The sequence below is a fragment of the Poecilia latipinna genome, unplaced genomic scaffold, assembly GCF_001443285.1.
Source record: "Poecilia latipinna isolate Pla-1442-1.1 unplaced genomic scaffold, P_latipinna-1.0 Scaffold133, whole genome shotgun sequence".
Classification (NCBI taxonomy): domain Eukaryota; kingdom Metazoa; phylum Chordata; class Actinopteri; order Cyprinodontiformes; family Poeciliidae; genus Poecilia; species Poecilia latipinna.
The window spans coordinates 482,363-502,299 of NW_015112749.1; the positions used below are offsets into that span (position 1 = coordinate 482,363).

Consider the following 19,937-nt stretch of genomic DNA (forward strand, 5'->3'; position numbering starts at 1 on the left):
AAACTGGTGGCCAATACGTCTTCATATCAGGAGCAGAGCGGAAGTATTAGACATTAACTTTAGTAGATATCTAAAAAATATCTAAACTGTGACCTGTCAAAAGGGGGAAATGATTCTGGTGGTCAAAACTACAAAAATGTTGGCAAATCATATCAACATTTTTGTTGGTTTGATTTACTAACAACAATGTTGGTAAATCGAACCAACATGACTCCTTTTATTGCCCCCCTCCAAAAAAACAAAAATCACAAAATCCTGGAGGGACTGAACGATGTGAAAAGATGTTTAATTTTAGGAACTACCTGCAAAGACAGCTATTTTAAAAGTTTAACAGGTTTTATCAATCCGAACATTCAGGATCTCGATTTGGCCCAAAACAAAAATGAGTTTGACACCCGTCTTACATCATGCGTATTCCCTTTTTTTTTGTTCATTGTAGTTCGAGTACTTCAATGCTGTGCTGATCAACGAGGTGGGCGAAGACGAGAAACCCGTGGAGCTGGGGGGCGAGTTCATCCTGGAGCCCAATGACCATTTCAACAACCTTTCGGTCAACCTGAGCCTCAGTGTGGTGCAGGTGCCCACCAACATGTACAATAAAGGTGAGGACTCCTGGAGCGTCGCCTCAAATACAGGACTGAGAGTTATTTACCTACAATGCAGGAGGCTGATGAAGAGGGAGGAGAGATAAGTGAGTGATGAAAGTGAGGAATGGTAGCCGGAGCTGTATCAGAGTCACAAGCTGCGGGAAGTGAAGTCGGGCGATCGATAACGGCCCAGACATAAAAGGCAGAGCCTTCTGTAAAGATGTTGTTCATACTGATAGCTGCTCGGCTGCTTCTTGTTGTCACGTCGCCTGGGTGGCTTTTGTTTGGCTCAAATAGACTCCCAATAACTCTCTGCTCTCCGCACAAAGAGAGGCTCGTCCAGCAGCAGGAGGGGAGGGGATGATTCAGATGCAGCCATTGTGTCGGCTTCAGAGGGAGTCAATAAGGGACAAAGGTCAATCATGCAGGCGCTAATGGCGACCAAGATGGCTGCCGTTATCGCCGTTTAATTCACTTGTCCGTTTCTTTGCCTCTGTCGTTTCCAGATCCAGATATCATGAACGGGGTTTACTGGTCGGAGGCCTTGAACAAGGTGTTTGTAGAAAACTTTGAAAGAGATCCAACGCTTATCTGGCAGTACTTTGGGAGCGCCAAAGGTTTCTTCAGGCAGTACCCCGGTGAGAGCCGCCACTCCTGCTCTTCTCATTCAAGTTCAGGCTGTGGTTCTGCACCAATTTTTGTAACAATTGCTACTAAAGTCAATCTTATAAGAACACTTTAAAATTGTGCATCTTTCCTCTTTTTTCTTTAAAGTTTTATTAAATCTTTTTATGAATAAGTTGATATTATAAATTAATAAGACATATTTCTGGGGATACTTCTGTCAAATCCTGCAAGGTGTAAAGTGAACTTTTTCTGAACTAAAAGGCTTCTTATCAATTGTGTAAATGCAAAGATCATGTTTCAATACTATGATAATAAATCTTGAACAGAAGTCTGAACCTAAGAGAGAAAATCTTGTTTGGTTTTTTGTTTGACTTTAAAACTTTGGGGTTACTGATTAAGAAACCCTTTTGTCCAGAATGAGCTCTGTGCATAATCCTTATAAAGATTAGCTTTTTGTGTTTGTGTGTGGGATTGAGAAAGAGAAAGAAAGCTTTGTCTCATGGGAGCTGTCACTGCAGTAAAGAGGAAAAAAACTGATCAGAACAAATGATTTAGGCTTTCTAAAGGGGTAATTTGGCTAATGTTGTAATTTTACAGACCATCAGAGAGGATGCATTTAAACAGAATGCCATTAATCAGAATTTGCCAGTGTTGGTCTACAGCCACTGAGGGAACAGCCCTCTGTTCCCTAATCTAGAAAAGGTGCTGATGTGATTCCAGAGAAAAAGATTTGGGCTACATTAGACATGTGCATCATATAAATAACACTGAATCAAGGAAAAAAAGTCTTTGCTTTGAACGCATTTTTTCCCCAAGCATTAAAATTACCTGTCATCTTGTTTTCAATTTGAAAGAAAATAATTTATTGTGCCACAATTTCTCAAGATCAGTAATCAGTTTCATGCAGGTGAAGACAATAAGTTCAGTCAACATTTCTATACATGCAGGTAAAATTTTAATAAGCAACATGAAACACCAGAAGTGAACATGGACTGATCAGAATTATGCAGCTGAATTTGGATCTGGCTGATATCAGTGTTGGTCTCTTCTGATCTCCCTGGGATACAAATAAATAACACATTTACCAATCTGTTACACAAGCTGCTTGCTTTAAAGTGAACACAGAATAAGTATTGTTGTTACGCTCGTATTTTCGTAGGTGTTTAGCAAATATAATCACTTTATGATTTAAAGTTTAAACGTTAGCCTCATCATGTAATTTGACTGATTGTTAGACCTTAAAGAGATTGTTCTCTGATCTCACAGCCCTGTTTGATAACTAACATATTATTCTTAGCCTTTATTTTCTTCATTGTGAAACAATATCCACTTATTCTTTTTTTTAATTCCTGTAAATTGAATCCATCATTTTCCCCCCAGGAGTAAAGTGGAATACAGACCAGTCCATCAGCTTCGACTGCAGAAATCGGAAGTGGTAAGTGTTGAAATGTTCAACTGAATGGAGGAGAAATAATGTAAATTTGACTTGTTCTCTCATTGCTCTGACGTTGAAGTATTTAATTTAACTTCATGCTGCAGGTACATCCAGGCAGCCACGTCTCCGAAGGATGTGGTGGTCCTGGTGGATGTTAGCGGGAGCATGAAGGGTCTGAGGCTGACCATCGCCAGACAAACGGTTTCCTCCATTTTAGACACACTGGGCGACAACGACTTCTTCAACGTCATTGCTGTATGTTTACTTATTTATACTCTTTTTCTCTACTCGTTTGTTATGGAGGGGGGGTAAAAAAAAAAGGTTTTTGCAAAGATATTCTCACACTGAACGTTTTTTACACTCTGCCAAATTACTATCCCATCAAAACTAAGTGAAGTAGTTTATAGTGTGAGGATTTAATGGGAGAAAATTGGCAACAGATGCTTTTGCAAGACAGAGTGTGACTGTATGTGGTCGTTTGCTCTTCTTAATCCTCAGTATAATCAGGAGATCCACTATGTGGAGCCTTGTCTGAATGGTACGTTGGTCCGAGCCGACACAACCAATAAAGACGTGAGTTCCTAAACGATCAAACTCCTGCTGTTGGGAAAGTTTGATGGGATTATAACGTTTAAAATGATTGATTTTATCTGTCAGCATTTCCGTGAACATCTGGATAAGCTGTTTGCCAAAGGGATTGGGCTGCTGGGCGACGCGCTGACCGAGGCCTTCACAATCCTGAATGACGTGAGTTTCGCTGCGTTAACCTCTGACCTTCAGTTTAATGCAGATGCTGTTCAAACATTTATCCATCCTGTTTAAACCCAGTGCATGACAAACAGATGCATTTGTTTTTTGTTGACTGATTTTGTGGGATTATTATTCACACTAATTTGACATAAAAACAAAGGACTGAGTGACTACAACAAATGGATTCAGTTTCTTCTCTGATTAAAGGACTCGCGTGGCTAAAACGGCGGTAAAACTTTGACATTTGCATTTGTTTCCAGTGACAGGAAGCATTCAACTTCTGAATTATAAATAGCAACACATTCCGGTGAAATATATTCAAGCATTTGGGAGGTTGCGTCTCCCGTTGAAACGCTCTGTTTCAATCCCCCGTTCCAGCCTGCAAACACGGACACATCTATTCTGAAGAGTGATTAATGGCTCTAATTAATGTCAATGATTAATATTGCAGCTGATTAGAACACGGAGGAGATAAAGCCAGGAGCCAGACTGCATTTCGTTTATCTCCCTGTTTTCAGACGAGCTGTGGCCGGGGCCGCCGGAGCTGAGGGAGCGCAGCTTTTACCTCTGCGTTTGTCAGATTAATTAAAGCTCTGCAGTGAATATGGTAATCAGCTGCTCTGTGGCGGGCTGCTAAAACTCACAGCTGCACTGATACCCGTTGCATCAACTCTGAAGAGCTTATCGCAGACTAGATCGAACAAAAATGTGTTGAATGAAGCAGGATTTATATAGTTTGTTGAGAATATCACAGCAACACAAACTTTCTTTACAAACTGATATCAACAAAAAGTCTCCCGTTCATGATAAAACCCTTTTGCCACCACATCTGGTTGTTGTGATTTTTTGATAACAAATCAAAAATGGAAGCCTTGTTTTGGGATGATCAGATTTTAATAATATTATCTGATCAATACCAGGAAAAATGATGGCCTGCGACAGGATTCATATCCCTTAAATTAGTGCGTAAATGTGAAATGTCACACCGCGTATCAACGGAAATTACCCATCATTAGCAGATATTTATATATAGATATTGTTCTTCAATCCAGCTGTTTGAGCTAGATTTTACTTAGGCCCGCCACACTTTTCAGAATTTAATTTGTTGAAAGTTGATTTTAAAGAGTTACATGTGTATTCTTGTTAATCTAGAGTTGGCAAATGAACTACAAACTAAATACTCAGACAAAAGACCATGGAGCGTCTTCATTTGAGCAGCTGTTGTCACTTCGTTGTCGGCCAATTATCTCCTCAGCAGCACGAGAGTCATTCAGTCAGTGGTCCTACATTTTCATCCGTCTTTATCTCAGACATCTAATCATGTCAAATCTCAGAGTAAATCAAATTACTGAGCTGCTTCAGGTCCTTCAGATGTCTAATATGATCCACTGCCACACCGCTAGGCTTCATTTGTGACACATCCAGAGCATTAAAAAGCACAATATGAGCCAAATGTGAGTTTACTTTAGTTATTCTTAACTGGACTTGATGTTTCTATAAAGTGTAGATTTCACTTTTAATGGGTTAATTTCTCTGCAGAGGGAAATTGATGCTTTCTGCTGTTAAAATGTTTAACATGAAAGCTTTACTTTACTGTTACAGAGGTACAGTCTGCTCAGCTTTTTTTCTGGCTGTTGCTTTTCTGGTTTGTCTCAAGTTTCAACTTTCAGCTTTTGTTGTTGAGATGTTTGCAGGGAATTCACAACAAAAAGTCAGAAATCAAAGTATTTACTTTATATTAGATTTGCCAGATACACAGAACTATAACAGATATCAAGATACTCGGTTTACAAGAAAAAACAGCAATAAGTTGTGTGCATCAGACACTGCATGGCTTTTTCAGTCGTAAAAATGCGAAAAACTATTATTTCTCCTTATGTCCTTAAATTTCTCTAGACCTGCAAACGAATGCTTCATGTTGTCAGACAAGTTCTGTTTAAATGAGTTCCTGATGCTACAGATCAGGAAGTATTCAGTGAATCTGAACCAAAGAAATGTTGATTACAGTTTATTCGTGATTTACTTTGTCTGACAGCAAAATCTGTCTGATGAAATGAAGCATTTCAATGTGACAAACAGATCAAAACCAAGTGCAAACACTTTTCTATTAAAGGAGCTGCACAATCAGGAAATTTTGCAATAGCTGTGACGAGCATGATGTGAAACTGTGATGCTTGTCTGTCCAGGTTAAGTAGGTAATGGATGACTGTCATGAAAATAACCAGCTAATTTAAGCTGTAAAGGTGCAGATCTTGTATTGTTTGTTTACTTTTTGCTTATCTGCATGAAGGATTTGAATCTGATGTCAAACCTGATTTAGGAGCAGATGAGCTCAGCAGGATTTGTCCTGTGACACTGCGGATCCCTTTGTCTCCATATTCGCGTCACTGCAGGTCAATAAACCAGTTAATTACTGCACTACATCTTCTGGCATCAGAATGAAACACTCCGCACTACTCAGGATTACTTAAACACAAAGTCTCCCCTACTGACCGACATCTGCTGACGTCACAGATATGTTTGTCCGTAAACAGAAATAAACATGTGATATGTCTGTTTTCTGTTTGTCTTTTCCTGCGTCTGTAGTTTAATCAGACTGGACGTGGCAGCGTGTGCAGCCAGGCCATCATGCTTGTGACGGACGGAGCTACGGAAATGTACGACGACGTTTTTGAGAAGTACAACTGGCCGGACAGAAAAGTAAGTCCTGACCTCGTTGCTTTTCTTTTTCTTTCCGTTTGAAACTCTCCTCTCCTCACGTTGTTTTTTTTCTGACCTTTCTGCTTGTTCTGTGGTTTTCTTGCATCACTAATAAATGTACATTTTAATGCTTTACGCCAGCCCCAGCTCCTGTCTGATGTAGTGAGGAATTGGTTTCTTACTTCATTACAACTCAGTAATGTAAAATCCATGTCAGTGTGATTTTTTTTTCTTCTTCTTCTTTCCAATGTGTTGATGCATTACAACTCATTTTCCCCTCACGAGGAATAAAACACGGCAAATTAACAACTTTCAAGGGCAGTGCGTGCATTAAGTGCTGGATCAGGAGCTCTGTGCTCCACCGCAGAGCTGCTGCTTCCTGGACTCGGCGCTGGTTTTGAAGTTCTTTGTCTGGTTATGTTTGTATAATCTAGAGGCAATTGAAATTAAATCACAGAACAACAATAGCAACAGCTCGGGGGCCTTTGTTCAGGCCTTTCGAGCGTATGTGTGTTGGCAGGGTTTGGCACCGCATCCCCCACTGGGTCCACGCGCCCTCAGGGCTCCTGCATGGCAGCGATTCAGTGTTTTCTATGCTTTATGCTTAGCAAAGCATCTGGAGCCGATGAGCCGTGCAGGCCTGGCAGCGAGTCGCACAGCGTTCTCCAAAGGGACAGTCGCTCCTGCCCTCACCCCAAAGACCCCGGCGAAAAGGAAACTTAATTGATTTGACTGCAGCAGAGATTGAAAACAAAAGGACAAGAAACACAAAGTGACTTGGGGGGGAAAAAAAAAGAAACTTTTAAAAGCAGCTAAATCGCGAAATAAGACCGTATATTTTCTATCTTGTAATCTCTGATGTGTTATCATGTCTGCGTTCTTTGCACAGGTGCGCATATTCCCCTACCTGATTGGGCGAGAGTCTGCGTTTGCAGATAACCTGAAATGGATGGCTTGTGCCAACAAAGGTTGGAGACTTTTTGATTAACACTTTTAAAGTGCTGTTTGCTTCGTCTGCATGAATATGATAGCCTGAAGATACGTGGAAAGCCGAGCGCTTCGGCGTTTTGTATCTGTCGTGTGTGTGTGTGTGTGTGTGTGTGTGTCTGCGTGGTCTGGCTCAGATACCGTCTGCCAAGAGGCAATGAAGTGTCACTTGACGTGGGGGGCGGGGTCAGAGTTCAACCTGCTCTAATCCCTCTTCCTGTCACTGTCTACCTCTCGGCTGCTCTCCGCTGATGGCTGCCACGTGTCAGCGCTCCGGATGAGTGCTCCCTGAATGGGGGAGTCGCAGGCAGGAAAACGGATCACTGAGGAATTGTAGAATGACGAGCATCAAACCCCCGTCTCCTCTGACGGACCCGCCTCTGTGAAATAACCTCACATGTCCGATGTGAAACACTGTCAGGAGCTGCTGCTCTGATCTGAAATGCTGGGAACCTGCAACAGCTGCAGTGATGGGGTCTGGACAGCAACGACGTGCAAAATGACCTCACAGATCTGAGAGAAACTGCATTGGCAGCAGAGAGCTGAATGGGCTCTCTACCCTGGGCGCCGTCCAGTCAGTGGGCAAGGGATTCCTGCTAAAAAAAAGAAAATTTGAGAAAACAGCAGCTGGTTAATTGCTATGAAGTTTTGATTTGGACTTTTTCTGCATTATTTCCAGGAATCTTGAACCATTTGAGCATCTTTGGTTCAAAATCTGAAACCGATTAGCTGCATTGTTCTACACACACAACACCACTTGAGATTAATGAAGCATTTCTTCTATCTGCATATGCATAAAAATACTTATTCATACATTTCATGTGAAAATGGCAAAATACAGACTTATCAACCCTAAACTGAATTATTCCACAGTGATTAAAATAACGTAAAACACAGTTTAAGATTTGTCAAATTAAAAAAATGTCATTCTTACATTGATTAAGGTAGAATTTTGTTTCATCTGTTTCTTGTGATCTCAAAATTGGCTGCATGTAAAAATGCTACACTCAGTTTTCAACTTCAGACTCTGAGGGTTCTTTGTTTTTGTTTTGTTTTTTTATTTGGCTTGGTCCATCTCTGGCTTGTTATAACCATCGCCTGTTTGTCAGTGTGGATCAGGAAGTCCTGTTAGCTCAGTCATTCTCAGCCTCTCCTGATGTTTCCTGTTTTAGGGGAACATTTGCATCTTGGATCCAGTTTCATGCAGTAAAGCTTGGCTGCCATTCCTCTTATGGCTGATGAGTTAAAATCCATGTTGATGTTGAGCAGTTCCACTTTGTTTTCTGGTATATTGGTATGTTTCTATCCATATGCAGTGATTCTCATACACTAGATATTAGGGTTGTTTTACATAATCTTTGAACTAATGCTATGATACGCACCTAATTCCCAATGATTGCTATGCATTTCAAGCTTTGCTCTTTAACTCTTTGACTCAAGAAAAGGCCGAATCCACTGATCATAACACAACTTCTCTCTGGAACCAACGTCTGTTGATCTCATAATTATATATTTTTATTTTAGCCTGGACAGTCTAAGTACATTTTGTACAGCTGCATCAGAGGAGGAGTTGCTCTCGTCAAAATGAATCTTTTTTTTTTTTTACTTTAGTTTCCGTTTTATTCCAGGGTATTTCAGTCAGATCTCCACGTTGGCCGATGTCCAGGAGAACGTGATGAGGTATCTTCACGTCATGAGCCGTCCAAAGGTCATCGATCACGAACACGACACGGTGTGGACTGAAGCGTACGTGGACAGTGCTGTAAGTATGTCACACCGCATTAACTGCAGTCCCATCTGCGTTGTCAGGATACATCCTCTATTTACGTTGGTAATCTAGTGTCACTGCAGGCATGAAAAACATCCAGGGATTTACATTTTTCCCGATAAGCTTTAGATCATCTTTTGTAGTGATGTTATCTTGGGCTGTATGCTACTCTGAGGCGGTGTACAGTGAGGAGAGCCCATGTGTGGGTCTGTTCTCTCATCATTATTCATTATGCTTCTATAATGATTCCTAATTATGAGCTCCATTAATCTGCATGGATTCCCCCTTCCCTTTACGTCTGCATCCACACATTCAATGCGCAGACATATACTTTAACTCACTAACAATTCAAGCTTTGTGTCTTTTCTCCTCCGTCAGCTTTCTCGTGCTATAGAGGAAAATATCTTAAAGGCAATTTTAGATTTCTGTTAAAAAAAATAAACTGACAAATGGATACATGGAGGAGACCAATGTTTTCCTCTCAGATTCAGCAAATATGACTTTAGAGGTTAAATATATTCTTCTTGCTTCAATATTTCCCACAAAATTTAAAGTGTGGAGATACGCTTCCAGCGCAGAGGCATTTATTGTTCTTACTTCCAGTTAGGAGACAATGTTCCCAGTAAAACACACATGCACACACACACACGCACACACACACACGCGCACACACACACATGGTTGGGAGATTGTCCTCTGGAGTGTGTGCTCCTGTATCTCAACCTCAGACACACCATTCATCATTCTGTGGATCATTGCACTTTATCTCCTAAAGCCCATAATAAAACTGACATTGGAGGAGAGACCGAGAGGAGGAAGAGGAGGGGAGGAAGAGAGGGTTGGTGTGCAGATTGTTTGGCATCCATTGGTTTACCCGTGTGCATGTTTGTGTGGACACAGTTTAGGAAGACTAAGCAGCTGGGATTTGTCCACCATTGTCTGCAGTGATGAGTTTAAGGACCCTCCATTCTTCATTTTGTCAACTTGTAGCAGCTTGCAGAGGTTTTGCTTCATGTTTATGCACATACAATCTGCAGCACACACACACACACACACACACACACACACACACCCACACACACACACAAACATGAAGCTGCTTGTCTTGACTCACAACATACCTCCTCCAACTGCAAACATTTGCTTAATTATTTTAATCTTCATCAATGTTGACAATTTGAAGGTATAATGATTTGATGCTAGAAATAAATTGACTTTTTTTTTTATTGCTGGTTTTACTCCCAAATAAAGTCTAGTTTTAAAGCCAGTGTTTGTTTTTTCAAATTTGAGTTTACAATATTGCAGTGAATGACATTTTCTGAATTTTAACACCTTTGTATTAAAATATGTTGCTCTAACATTCTTTGTGTTTATATTTATTTATTCATTAATTTATTTGAACTGATTGTGCTCATTGTAAATGTATTATAAGCGTGCTTAAGATGAACAGGTCAGGCAACAAAGTTAAACCAGCTTTTCATTGTTAAATGACCGAATAAATAATTACTCTTACATGAACAGGCACATTTAAAAACATGACATAATTTGATTTAATTTCTAACCTTCCTATTAGAGTTTAAAATGACTAGCTAATTAGCTTTTGCTTGTTATTTGTTTCAGCTTCGCAGTAAATCAGGTCCAGCTCTGACGACGACAGTAGCAATGCCAGTGTTCAGCACAAAGAACGAAACGGTGAGTAAATATTTCTCACAGAGGTTCAAACCAGAGGTCGGATAAACTGACTTAACAACAGGGGATGTTCTCAAAGCGCAGCATTTCTCTACTTAAAAAGGTTTTATTCAGACGATTACTCGTAAAGACGAGGAACATTGGGACGGTTATCATTGTGTCAAGAAAGTATTTTTTTCTGTTCTTTGCTTAAATGTGAGGCTCCAGCAGAACCTCTCACAAATGACGCAGGACGACAGGAAAGAAGAAATAAAGGAGTCCACTCTGAAGAAAAGTTTAAACTGACCCATGCCTGTGTAGGATAATTTTACTCTACCTACTTAATAAACAATAACATTGGTGGATTTTTTTTTATTTATTTATCCTTTTAGTGCCTATTTTTATTGACAGAACAAAATCAAATTATGTTGAAGCTTTTGGTTTTTCTGAGCCACTAATAATTGGTGCCCATCTGACTACTACTAAAAAAAATAACCTTAGAACCTCATAAAAACATAATCACTGATACGTCGGAGATAGCAGTAGAAGGTCTGCCTTCATTTTGCTCTGGCAGTGCATCTTCCCCAGTTTTTGTTGTGCGATGGCTCCTTAATGGTGTGTTGCAACTTGTCATGCAGAAGAACCAGGGTATTCTGCTGGGAGTCGCTGGCACAGACATCCCTCTGCAGGAGCTGATGAAGCTCATCCCAAAACATATGGTACAATCAGCTTTCCTCTGCTAGATCACTGTTTTTATGTCTTCTTCAACCCTGCCTGACTCTCCTCTTCTCCTTGCAGTTAGGGATCCATGGATATGCTTTCGCAATCACAAATAATGGCTACATCCTGACGCACCCGGACCTCAGGCCTTTGGTAACTGAGCTTCTCTGCGTTGCAGCATTCCTTTACTCTATCCTCTCTTTTCCTTTGGTTGTGTGCACATCATCAAAAATGTCCTTACGGGCACACAGAGTCTAATGTGATATCTGGCTGAGAGGCTACATGAGCTCGTATAGTCTGTAATCCCACCTTTTCCTTTGATGTATGCATGCAGGGATAAAGGCCACTCATAAGGCTGGCTGGCCTGAGATTTCCCAGAGGTAACTTAACACTTGCTGGCAGAAACCACGGCCCCTCGCTCTGGGACCTCTGGGTCCTCAAGGAGCTTTGGCTGTGCTGGTGGATCTGTGTACGCCAGTGTTAGTGCTACAGCTCTCTGTGCGACTGTGTGTGTCAGTCTGTGCTGGGTCTTTGTGTCTCTTTGTGGCTGTCGTCGTAGTCGTTGACGTTTCATGTGAGTCGGGGCAGTGGCAGAGCTTGACGTGTTCTTGTCTGAGCGTGGAGTTTCTATCAATCATATTAATTAATTTTAATTCACCTGACAGTGTTAATTTCACAGATGATTTGTTAAATAATTACTCTGCAAAAGCACCTTAACAGTGCTTGATAAATAAGGATGAGGATGAGGATTCATTACATGACAAAAAGACAGACTCAAGCGAAAAAGCTTCGAATTGATGTTTTCCACGTCCGTGATGTGTGTTATGAAAACATGGAGGAGATTATTTCAGATTAGATTAGCTTCTGTGTGTGAGCTTTGTCGGTAAAGTGAAGCAGGATTGTAGAGATGAGATTGTTAATCTGTGCTTGTTGTTTTACTTTGTGCAGTATCAGGAGGGGCAGAGGAGGAGGAAGCCTTATTACAGCAGCGTGGATCTCTCTGAGGTGGAGTGGGAAGACAAAGACGACATCGTACGTGCAAAACCTCATTACAACACGAGCAAAGTTTTCTTTCTCCTAACCAAATGCAATCCAGGCTAAATCTGTTCGGATGTGCAACATTACTTTTTAATATTTTTTTCTCCCAATCTTATCGAGAGCTTCCGCCAGACTAAATGATCCTGAGAGCAGTCTGGTTACTTCCAAGCACAGTTTTCGCAGCAAATTTGCACAGAAATCTTGAGGAGGCAAAATGCGAGATCACTGACCGAGCTTCACCCTGTGTTATTGCTCAGCTGCGAAACGCCATGGTAAACAGGAGGACGGGGACTTTCTCCATGGAGGTGAAGAGGACCGTGGACCTAGGGGTGAGGCTGCAGATACGACCGCTCGGCGTAAATCAGAAGACGGTCGTCATCTTTAATCTCGTAGGAATAAACAAACAGTTTGTCTTTTATTTTCAGAGGCGTGTTCTCAAGATGCACAACGACTATTACTACACCGACATCAAAGGAACTCCGTTCAGGTGATTTAGAACCTTCAAATCACTTTAAAGATCAAACATCAGGGTTTAACTGGCCAATACTGATTCACAGCTTTTATTTCAGCTCGGACCTAATTAACCCATTTAAAGTTAGGAACATAACACATAATGTAGGAGAGGAAAAGAAGTGCTGTATGATTAAAATGTCTGTTTTCACATTGAAGCATATTTGAGTTAATAACTAACAATTTACATGCCTTTGGATGATGCATTTATAAATAATAGTTTATGGGAATTCGTTCTTTTGATTAATTTAATGAATTAGAAATAAAAGCTTTTAGCTTCTAGATTAGGATCTTTGACCAATTGATAGTTACGTCTTGTTAGGTATATTCAGAAATAAATTGACTTTTGTTGCATAGAAAGACACAAGTCATTTTTTCTCACCTTTCTGACAAAAACTCTGATTAAACATTTTCTGTTTTAGGTCCATTGGGATTAAAAAATTATTTGTATTAGCTAAATGTCAGAAAAAATGGAGAGATTTGTTATTTTAGACGACTGTCTTTTGTAAAATGCATGAAGTGGCTCCAATATTTTGGGAGGCCTTCCACATCCTTGTAAATTGTGATAATTACGGGAATCCCAACTGACCTACAACAGGAAAAGTTACTTTGATTTAATTCCAGAAGCTGAGAAAAAAATATATATATTTCTGTACCTTTATACACTCTGACTACTTTCGAGTAAAGCCTGCAGTCCATTAAAGGAATAACTTCACTTTTTACACTCCTTTGCGTTTGTGATTCCAGTGTCGGCGTTGCTCTTTCAAGAGGTCACGGAAAGTATTTCTTCAGAGGAAATGTATCGATGGATGCAGGTACTTTAATCAATATGACGTCAACAAAGACAGACGAGCGATATGCTTACATGGCGCAGAACTCAGATTTCTGTGTCACCAGAAAACCTTTTGCTCATGTAAACTCAGTCAGTGCCGGAGCGGCGCTGCTGGAGCGTTACTGACTGTCGTTTTTTAGGGCTCCGTGGTCTGGAACAGCCAGATGTCGCCCTGGCAGATGAATGGTGAGGCAAGGCTTGTAAAGGTGGTCGTTCATGCGTTATTTAGGTTACATCATTTGGCATTGTGTGGACTGGGGTTCTGATTTGTTTGGGCTGGACACAGGACCTACTGCAACACGGAGGAGAAGCACGAGCACCGCCACCTGACCCAGATTCAGGCCATAAAGCTCTTCATGACTGGCCGCAGACCACACCTCAAATGTAAGAGAGTTGCACCTAAACTGGTTGCTGTGGTTTGTAAGGTGACTTGTGCTGCATCGTTCAGGTGACAGAGAGTTGATACAGGAGGTGTTGTTCGACGCTGTGGTCACGGCTCCACTGAAGAGCTACTGGAACAGTCTGGCTCTCAACAAATCAGAGTAAGAACATTAGAAAACACTTCCTATACTTCTCCTCCAAGTCAGAATGCATCAAGTCTTGATTCTTATTGTGTTTCCCATTTCATTAACGGCTCATTTATCATGATCAGATTTCAAATTGTTTCTGACTCTTTGTGTTTGTCTTAACAATTTTAACCCCTTCATGTGTGAATTATGATCCTTTATGTCAGGATTATTTTCCAAAATGTTTTTGATTTTCTTAAGGCATAAAAAGCAGGTAGAGGAAAAAAAAAAAAAAAACTTTCGCAAGCCACTTTGTGTGTTGCATAGCTGAAACAAAGAGACGTTAATTTGGTTACCGTCTGCTTTGCATCCCTCCTGCAGGAACCCAGACAAAGGAGTGGAGATCGCATTCCTGGGCACACGGACTGGCCTGTCCAGAACAAACCTGTTTGTACCGACTGTTCAGTGAGTGCTGCAGCTCAGCGTCTCTCTAATCATTACTTACAGCATGAAGCGAGGTGGTGAATCTAATCATCGTCTTCTCACCTCTGTTTCTTTCTCCGTGTGTCTCTGTGGCTGCACAGAAATTTCCTGACAGCGGAGGACGAGGAGGGTGTGTTTAATGCTGATCACTTCCCCCTGTGGTACCGGAGAGCGGCGGAGCAGGTCCCAGGCACATTTGTCTACTCCATCCCCTTCAGCACAGGTACTCTGCACCGACGCTGTGATTACACAAGTCACTGTGGGAAAAGTCAACTGTCAGCTCTCTGAGTCCCTGGAAAACTACACCTACTAGGAGCTTTATTTTTTATATTATTTGTATTTTGCTGCTGAATTTTCAGGTGTATCTAAGCAGATTGGAATGCCACCATTTTTTTTATTTGACAGTAAATTTTCAAACAGTTTGAAAATGAAGGCCCCAGTATCTGCTGCTTGTCTTCCAGTGAGAAGTCTCCAAAGTCAGTACTGAGATGTGTTTGTTTTGGTCCACTGCACTTTTTAAGTCTTCCTTAACTCTTGGAAAACTTTATTGAGAAACCGATTTCATTTTTTACCAGAACTTGGCACCAGGTGACACCGACAAGGGTTAAAGCAATCTCAGCAGAGCCACAGGCTGACCTCCTCAGTCCTGCGCTAAATTGATTTATTATTATTATTATTATTATTATTATTATAACATAGCTTAATTTGATAAATTTAGTGTTTCATCAGCCTGGATATTGTCTTCATTTGCAATTTTACTCGACTATCGTCTCTCTTCACTGGTCTGTTTGGGATTTCTCCCATTGAGCTTGATTGTTCAAAATTAATTTCATCCTGACCAGTCAGTGAACAGAAGGAGAAGTTGTTAACAGTAACTTTGACTTTCTGTGCTGCTTTTGGAATCGTCATTCAGTCCATGTTGGTTGCAAGAGGAATGCTTCAGACATTTTAATGCTGGCAGATATTCAGTTTGTCACTTCTCTCTTTGCTGTGGGGGATTGTTGTTTACAGCAAACACAATTTCTGGTAATTCTCATAGCAGAGCTTTGTTCACAATTCAGCTGGCGCATTACAAACATCACGACCAAACGATAGCGATTGGGTAAACTTCATCAGAGTCCACGCCTCCAGCAAGCAGCTGTTTCTCAGCAGCCATGTGTCCAGTTCTCTGTATGAAGCAAAGCATAAAACAAAAGGCTGTTTTTTTATCACCTAAGTGTTTTATCAACTGCAAGCTACAATCACGATTGTTTGCAATAAATCTGGATCCATTGATCCAGATACCTGTGCATTCATGCAGAGTTGCTGAGGGTGAGTGGTCTGGGTTTCATCAACAACGTTCATTGGGAGAAGCAGGGTGTACCCTGGACATGTTGACTGTTCAGTCCACTTTGGACAAAGATTGATGACGTGTAAACACTACCCCCTAATTTAGAGAGGCTATAACAGAAAAGTCTTATTTTTGAGCTGTGAGAGGAGGAGAAATGAGCAGAGAAACTCACACATGCATGTGGAAAACACACCAACTCCATGCAGAAAGAGCCCAGACTGGGTCTAAATTATGCATCCATTTTACTCTTTGAATTACTGAATAAACCAACTTTTCACTTGTGTTCTCACTCACTGAGATGCAAAAAATAAATCAGTCTTTTAATAGATGATGCTTATTTAGACTGTAAATTTTACTAGCAAGACGTGGAGCTCATCTTATCTGCCTCATAAGCTGTGAGTCATTTTAATGGACCTGGTTCCGTCCACGGTTCGGGGGACATGAAGGACTCAGACTTCCTGTGCAGAACTTTTACATCCTCCATTCTGTTTTAAATGGCTGAATGCATAACCTGAAATCTTCAGTCACGACACTCAGGAACAGTAAAGTTGGATCCGAGGAAGATCCAACTGGACTCCACCGTCACCCAGCAGCTGCCGGGCAAAGGGCGCCACCTAGTGAGCATAAAAGGTAACATGAATGAATTTCACTGCTCTTTTCTAGCGTCTGAGAGTGTGGTGTTGGCCAGCACAGCTATTCAGCTCCTCGACGACAGAAAGTCTCCGATTGTTGCTGGTAATAGTCGTCCACATCACATTTATCTGCAGCTCTGTTTATCAAGTCAGAGCTTATTATCTGATTCCGTTTTCAGCTGTGGGGATCCAAATGAAGCTCGAGTATTTTCAGAGGAAGTTCTGGACTGCCTGCAGACAGGTAATCTGAAACCTCTGTGACGTAATATTTTAGAAATGATTACATTTCCAATCATGAATGAAAATAAACTCTGATTGTGTTTTACTCAGTGCACAGCTTTGGATGGAAAATGCATCATTAGCTGTGATAGTGAGGTAAGAAATCTTCCACATCCTTACTCCATTTACTCCTGCTTGAGGGTTTATTTTTAATTTAACCTTCTTGTTTCTGTCCTTGCAGGACATTAACTGCTACCTCATTGACAACAATGGCTTCATTCTTGTTACAGAGGAACAATCTCAGGTAGAGTCCATATTTCTGCATTAACAGTCAAGTTACTGAACAATTTAGATGACAAAATCCTAACCAGAGTTTATCTAGATACATTGAACTTTTCTGGAGATTTCTGGCAGATAATCAGAAATCTCCAGAAATTATCTATCAGAAAGACATTTCTGATAGATAATCAGATTTCTGTTTTATAGCATCAGATAAAAGTAAGAAGACATGCAGCTGTATGAGTCCCAAGATCTAAAAATATGTATATATCTGTAATTAAATCCCGAGAAATAAATCCAAATTTGAATGTTTAGCTGCAAGGTTACTCTGTTCTTCAGGGATTAAATGTTTTATCTATTTAACAATTCAATTGAATTATTATCACCAATTCACAACAAATGCAATCTCAAGGCAGTTTACAAAAACATTTCAATTCAATCATAAAGCATTCCAAATTATCCTGTTTTTAAACAGTACAGTATGCTCAATTAGTTATACAAAGTAGTTTTAACAAAATGTTAAATTTTACATTTTGAAAAATCTCTCACTGGAATATTTTCAAACGTTGCCACATTACAACCTTAAGCATCAATCTGTTTCTTTGGGATTTAATATAAGACAATGCAATGTGCTAAACAACTCTGAAAAAGAGGAATTATTTATTTAAAGTAAAAATCTGAGAATTTGCACCATTTTTATTTGACATCCCCAAATAAAATCAGCTAATTGGAAGATGGAGTCAAACTGTGTGTCATTTAATCTCAGTGTAAACCCAGATGGTGTGTGAAGGCCTCAGAGGTTTGTTAGACAGGATTAGTGAACAAACATCATCATGAAGACCAAAGAATGCTGCAGAGATAACAGAGATGATCATCTTTTATATCAATGTCCAGAGTTCAGAAAACTGTCAAAACTAAATCAGAATGTTACATCTGCAAACCTAAAACCTTACCTCCCACTCAAACTTCAGGTAGGAAAAATGAGCATGAATCAAAGAATCACCTTTGCAGCTTACAGTAACTCTGGATGAGCTGCAACGATCCACAGCTCAGGTGGGAGAATCTGTTGAAAACTTTTAGTCCCACATCCAAAAATCTGGACTTCATGCAAGAGTAGCAAGTAAAAAGCCATTGTTGAAAGAAAGTTATCAGAAGCCAAGTGGGACCAACATTCAATCACAGATCTATTTAAGGGCTTAAAAATGGCAACTTTCACATTTCCCAGCCAAGTTAACTGAGCCTGAGCTGAAGAATCAGCAAACGATTTTAGTGAACATGCTAAGTTAGTAAAAAGATAAATATTACACAGGAACTATTCATGATATTATTATTTTTGATGCCATTTCTGTAATATTTCCAGTAGTGTAAGTAACCGTCCTCCTCTCTCAGACAGGGCTTTTCTTTGGAGAGGTGGAGGGTGCTGTCATGAGCAAACTTCTCCAAATGGGCTCCTTTAAGAGGTCACACACACTAATTGATTTCTGTCTCTGTTTGCACTGCAGATCTTCATTATTCACATTACAACCTGTGCTGTTGTGTTGCAGAATCAACCTGTATGATTACCAGGCCCTTTGCAGAGAGTATGCCGGGAGCAGCGACAGCGCACGCACTTTATCAGATGTGAGTGTTTGAAAAACACCAATCTGTAAGTAGAAGAAGACCAGAACTCTGCAGACTGTTCCAGTAATATTCACTATGGTTAAAATATTCAGAAATACCAGACATGTTTGCGTGTTAGTGGTTATTACTCTTTGTGCACCGTTGCAGTGGTTAGAGGTGAGAACTGCGACAAGTATGAAATATTCTCTTCCTCCTTTTCTTTTCTTTCAGCCTTTCTCAATGGTTAAGTGGCTCCTGACAGAACTTGTCATGTAATAACTTTTAAATATATAATATTTTACTTCTTACAATTGTCACAAAGGATGTATGTTTACATTTCCTGCTGTTTTCTTAGTTTCCTGCTAGAATTCAACCTGTACAGCTGGTGGAACGTCGACCTCTCAGTCAAAGGTGATCAATCGTCTTAACGTTGTTTGTTAAGATGAGCCACAGCGTGAGAAAGAAAAACCTGCTTTCTTTTTGTGCAAACTTTGTGGTGGACCTAAATATGTGCTTTCCTGTACAGCTCAGAGACCTCATGGTAAAACCATGATGGTGCCCTGCGACACAGAATACCCGGCCTTCGTCTCCGAACGCACCATTAAGGAGACGACAGGCAGCATTGACTGCGGTGGTTGTGTCAGGTACCGACTGAGGCTCACGTCAAAAAGCTCGTCACTGAATCGTCAAATAATTTCAACTTTTCACTGTAACAATTTTAATTCTAGTTTGTGTGTTGGATGCAGTTCTTTTGTCATACAGCAGATTCCCAGCAGCAACCTGTTCATGGTTGTAGTTGACAACAAGTGCGACTGCAGCAACATTGATCCTGTAACAATGGATCCCATTGAGATCAAGTATATCCTTTATAGATCTGCTGTATGAAGCATTGTTAGATGCTGGTTGTAGGATTTGTTTAAGAGTTAGGATAATAAATTTGAAGCTTTAAATGTGAGCTTTAATGAACTGTTCAGTCATTTCTGTCCTTGACTCCTTTGAACACAACGAGTCACTAAAATGTGACAGACTAAAACTGCAGAAGGACAGGAAAAAGCCAGAGTCATGTCATCCGTTCCACCCTGAGGTAGGAGAAACGTTCCTGTTCACACAAAGCAAAATGCTTTCTTGATTCTTATTCGAAGTAATTTATCAGCAAACTACCATTAAATTACCATCATAGTAAATTAAAAAAAAACAATTATATATATATATATATATATATATATATATATATATATATATATATATATATATATATATATATATA

At 40.3% G+C, this 19,937-nt stretch overlaps 1 protein-coding gene across 1 annotated transcript in view; it reads left to right on the plus strand.

The window, feature by feature from the left end:
- Positions 1-19,937, plus strand: part of LOC106945208 (voltage-dependent calcium channel subunit alpha-2/delta-3-like) — a 47,757-nt gene that overhangs the window by 13,524 nt on the left and 14,296 nt on the right. Inside the window, exons 6-37 of the mRNA XM_015028746.1 lie at positions 440-602; positions 1,094-1,225; positions 2,595-2,649; positions 2,754-2,904; positions 3,148-3,222; positions 3,307-3,396; positions 5,986-6,099; positions 6,989-7,067; positions 8,715-8,848; positions 10,475-10,546; positions 11,161-11,241; positions 11,321-11,395; positions 12,191-12,274; positions 12,538-12,609; positions 12,706-12,767; positions 13,538-13,605; positions 13,763-13,808; positions 13,909-14,006; positions 14,071-14,164; positions 14,510-14,593; positions 14,713-14,834; positions 16,605-16,676; positions 16,753-16,814; positions 16,904-16,948; positions 17,034-17,096; positions 18,461-18,531; positions 18,616-18,691; positions 18,902-18,942; positions 19,026-19,081; positions 19,197-19,314; positions 19,417-19,529; positions 19,672-19,754. Coding sequence (XP_014884232.1) covers positions 440-602; positions 1,094-1,225; positions 2,595-2,649; positions 2,754-2,904; positions 3,148-3,222; positions 3,307-3,396; positions 5,986-6,099; positions 6,989-7,067; positions 8,715-8,848; positions 10,475-10,546; positions 11,161-11,241; positions 11,321-11,395; positions 12,191-12,274; positions 12,538-12,609; positions 12,706-12,767; positions 13,538-13,605; positions 13,763-13,808; positions 13,909-14,006; positions 14,071-14,164; positions 14,510-14,593; positions 14,713-14,834; positions 16,605-16,676; positions 16,753-16,814; positions 16,904-16,948; positions 17,034-17,096; positions 18,461-18,531; positions 18,616-18,691; positions 18,902-18,942; positions 19,026-19,081; positions 19,197-19,314; positions 19,417-19,529; positions 19,672-19,754 — 2,751 coding nt within the window. The remainder of the gene's footprint in view (positions 1-439; positions 603-1,093; positions 1,226-2,594; positions 2,650-2,753; positions 2,905-3,147; positions 3,223-3,306; positions 3,397-5,985; positions 6,100-6,988; positions 7,068-8,714; positions 8,849-10,474; positions 10,547-11,160; positions 11,242-11,320; positions 11,396-12,190; positions 12,275-12,537; positions 12,610-12,705; positions 12,768-13,537; positions 13,606-13,762; positions 13,809-13,908; positions 14,007-14,070; positions 14,165-14,509; positions 14,594-14,712; positions 14,835-16,604; positions 16,677-16,752; positions 16,815-16,903; positions 16,949-17,033; positions 17,097-18,460; positions 18,532-18,615; positions 18,692-18,901; positions 18,943-19,025; positions 19,082-19,196; positions 19,315-19,416; positions 19,530-19,671; positions 19,755-19,937) is intronic.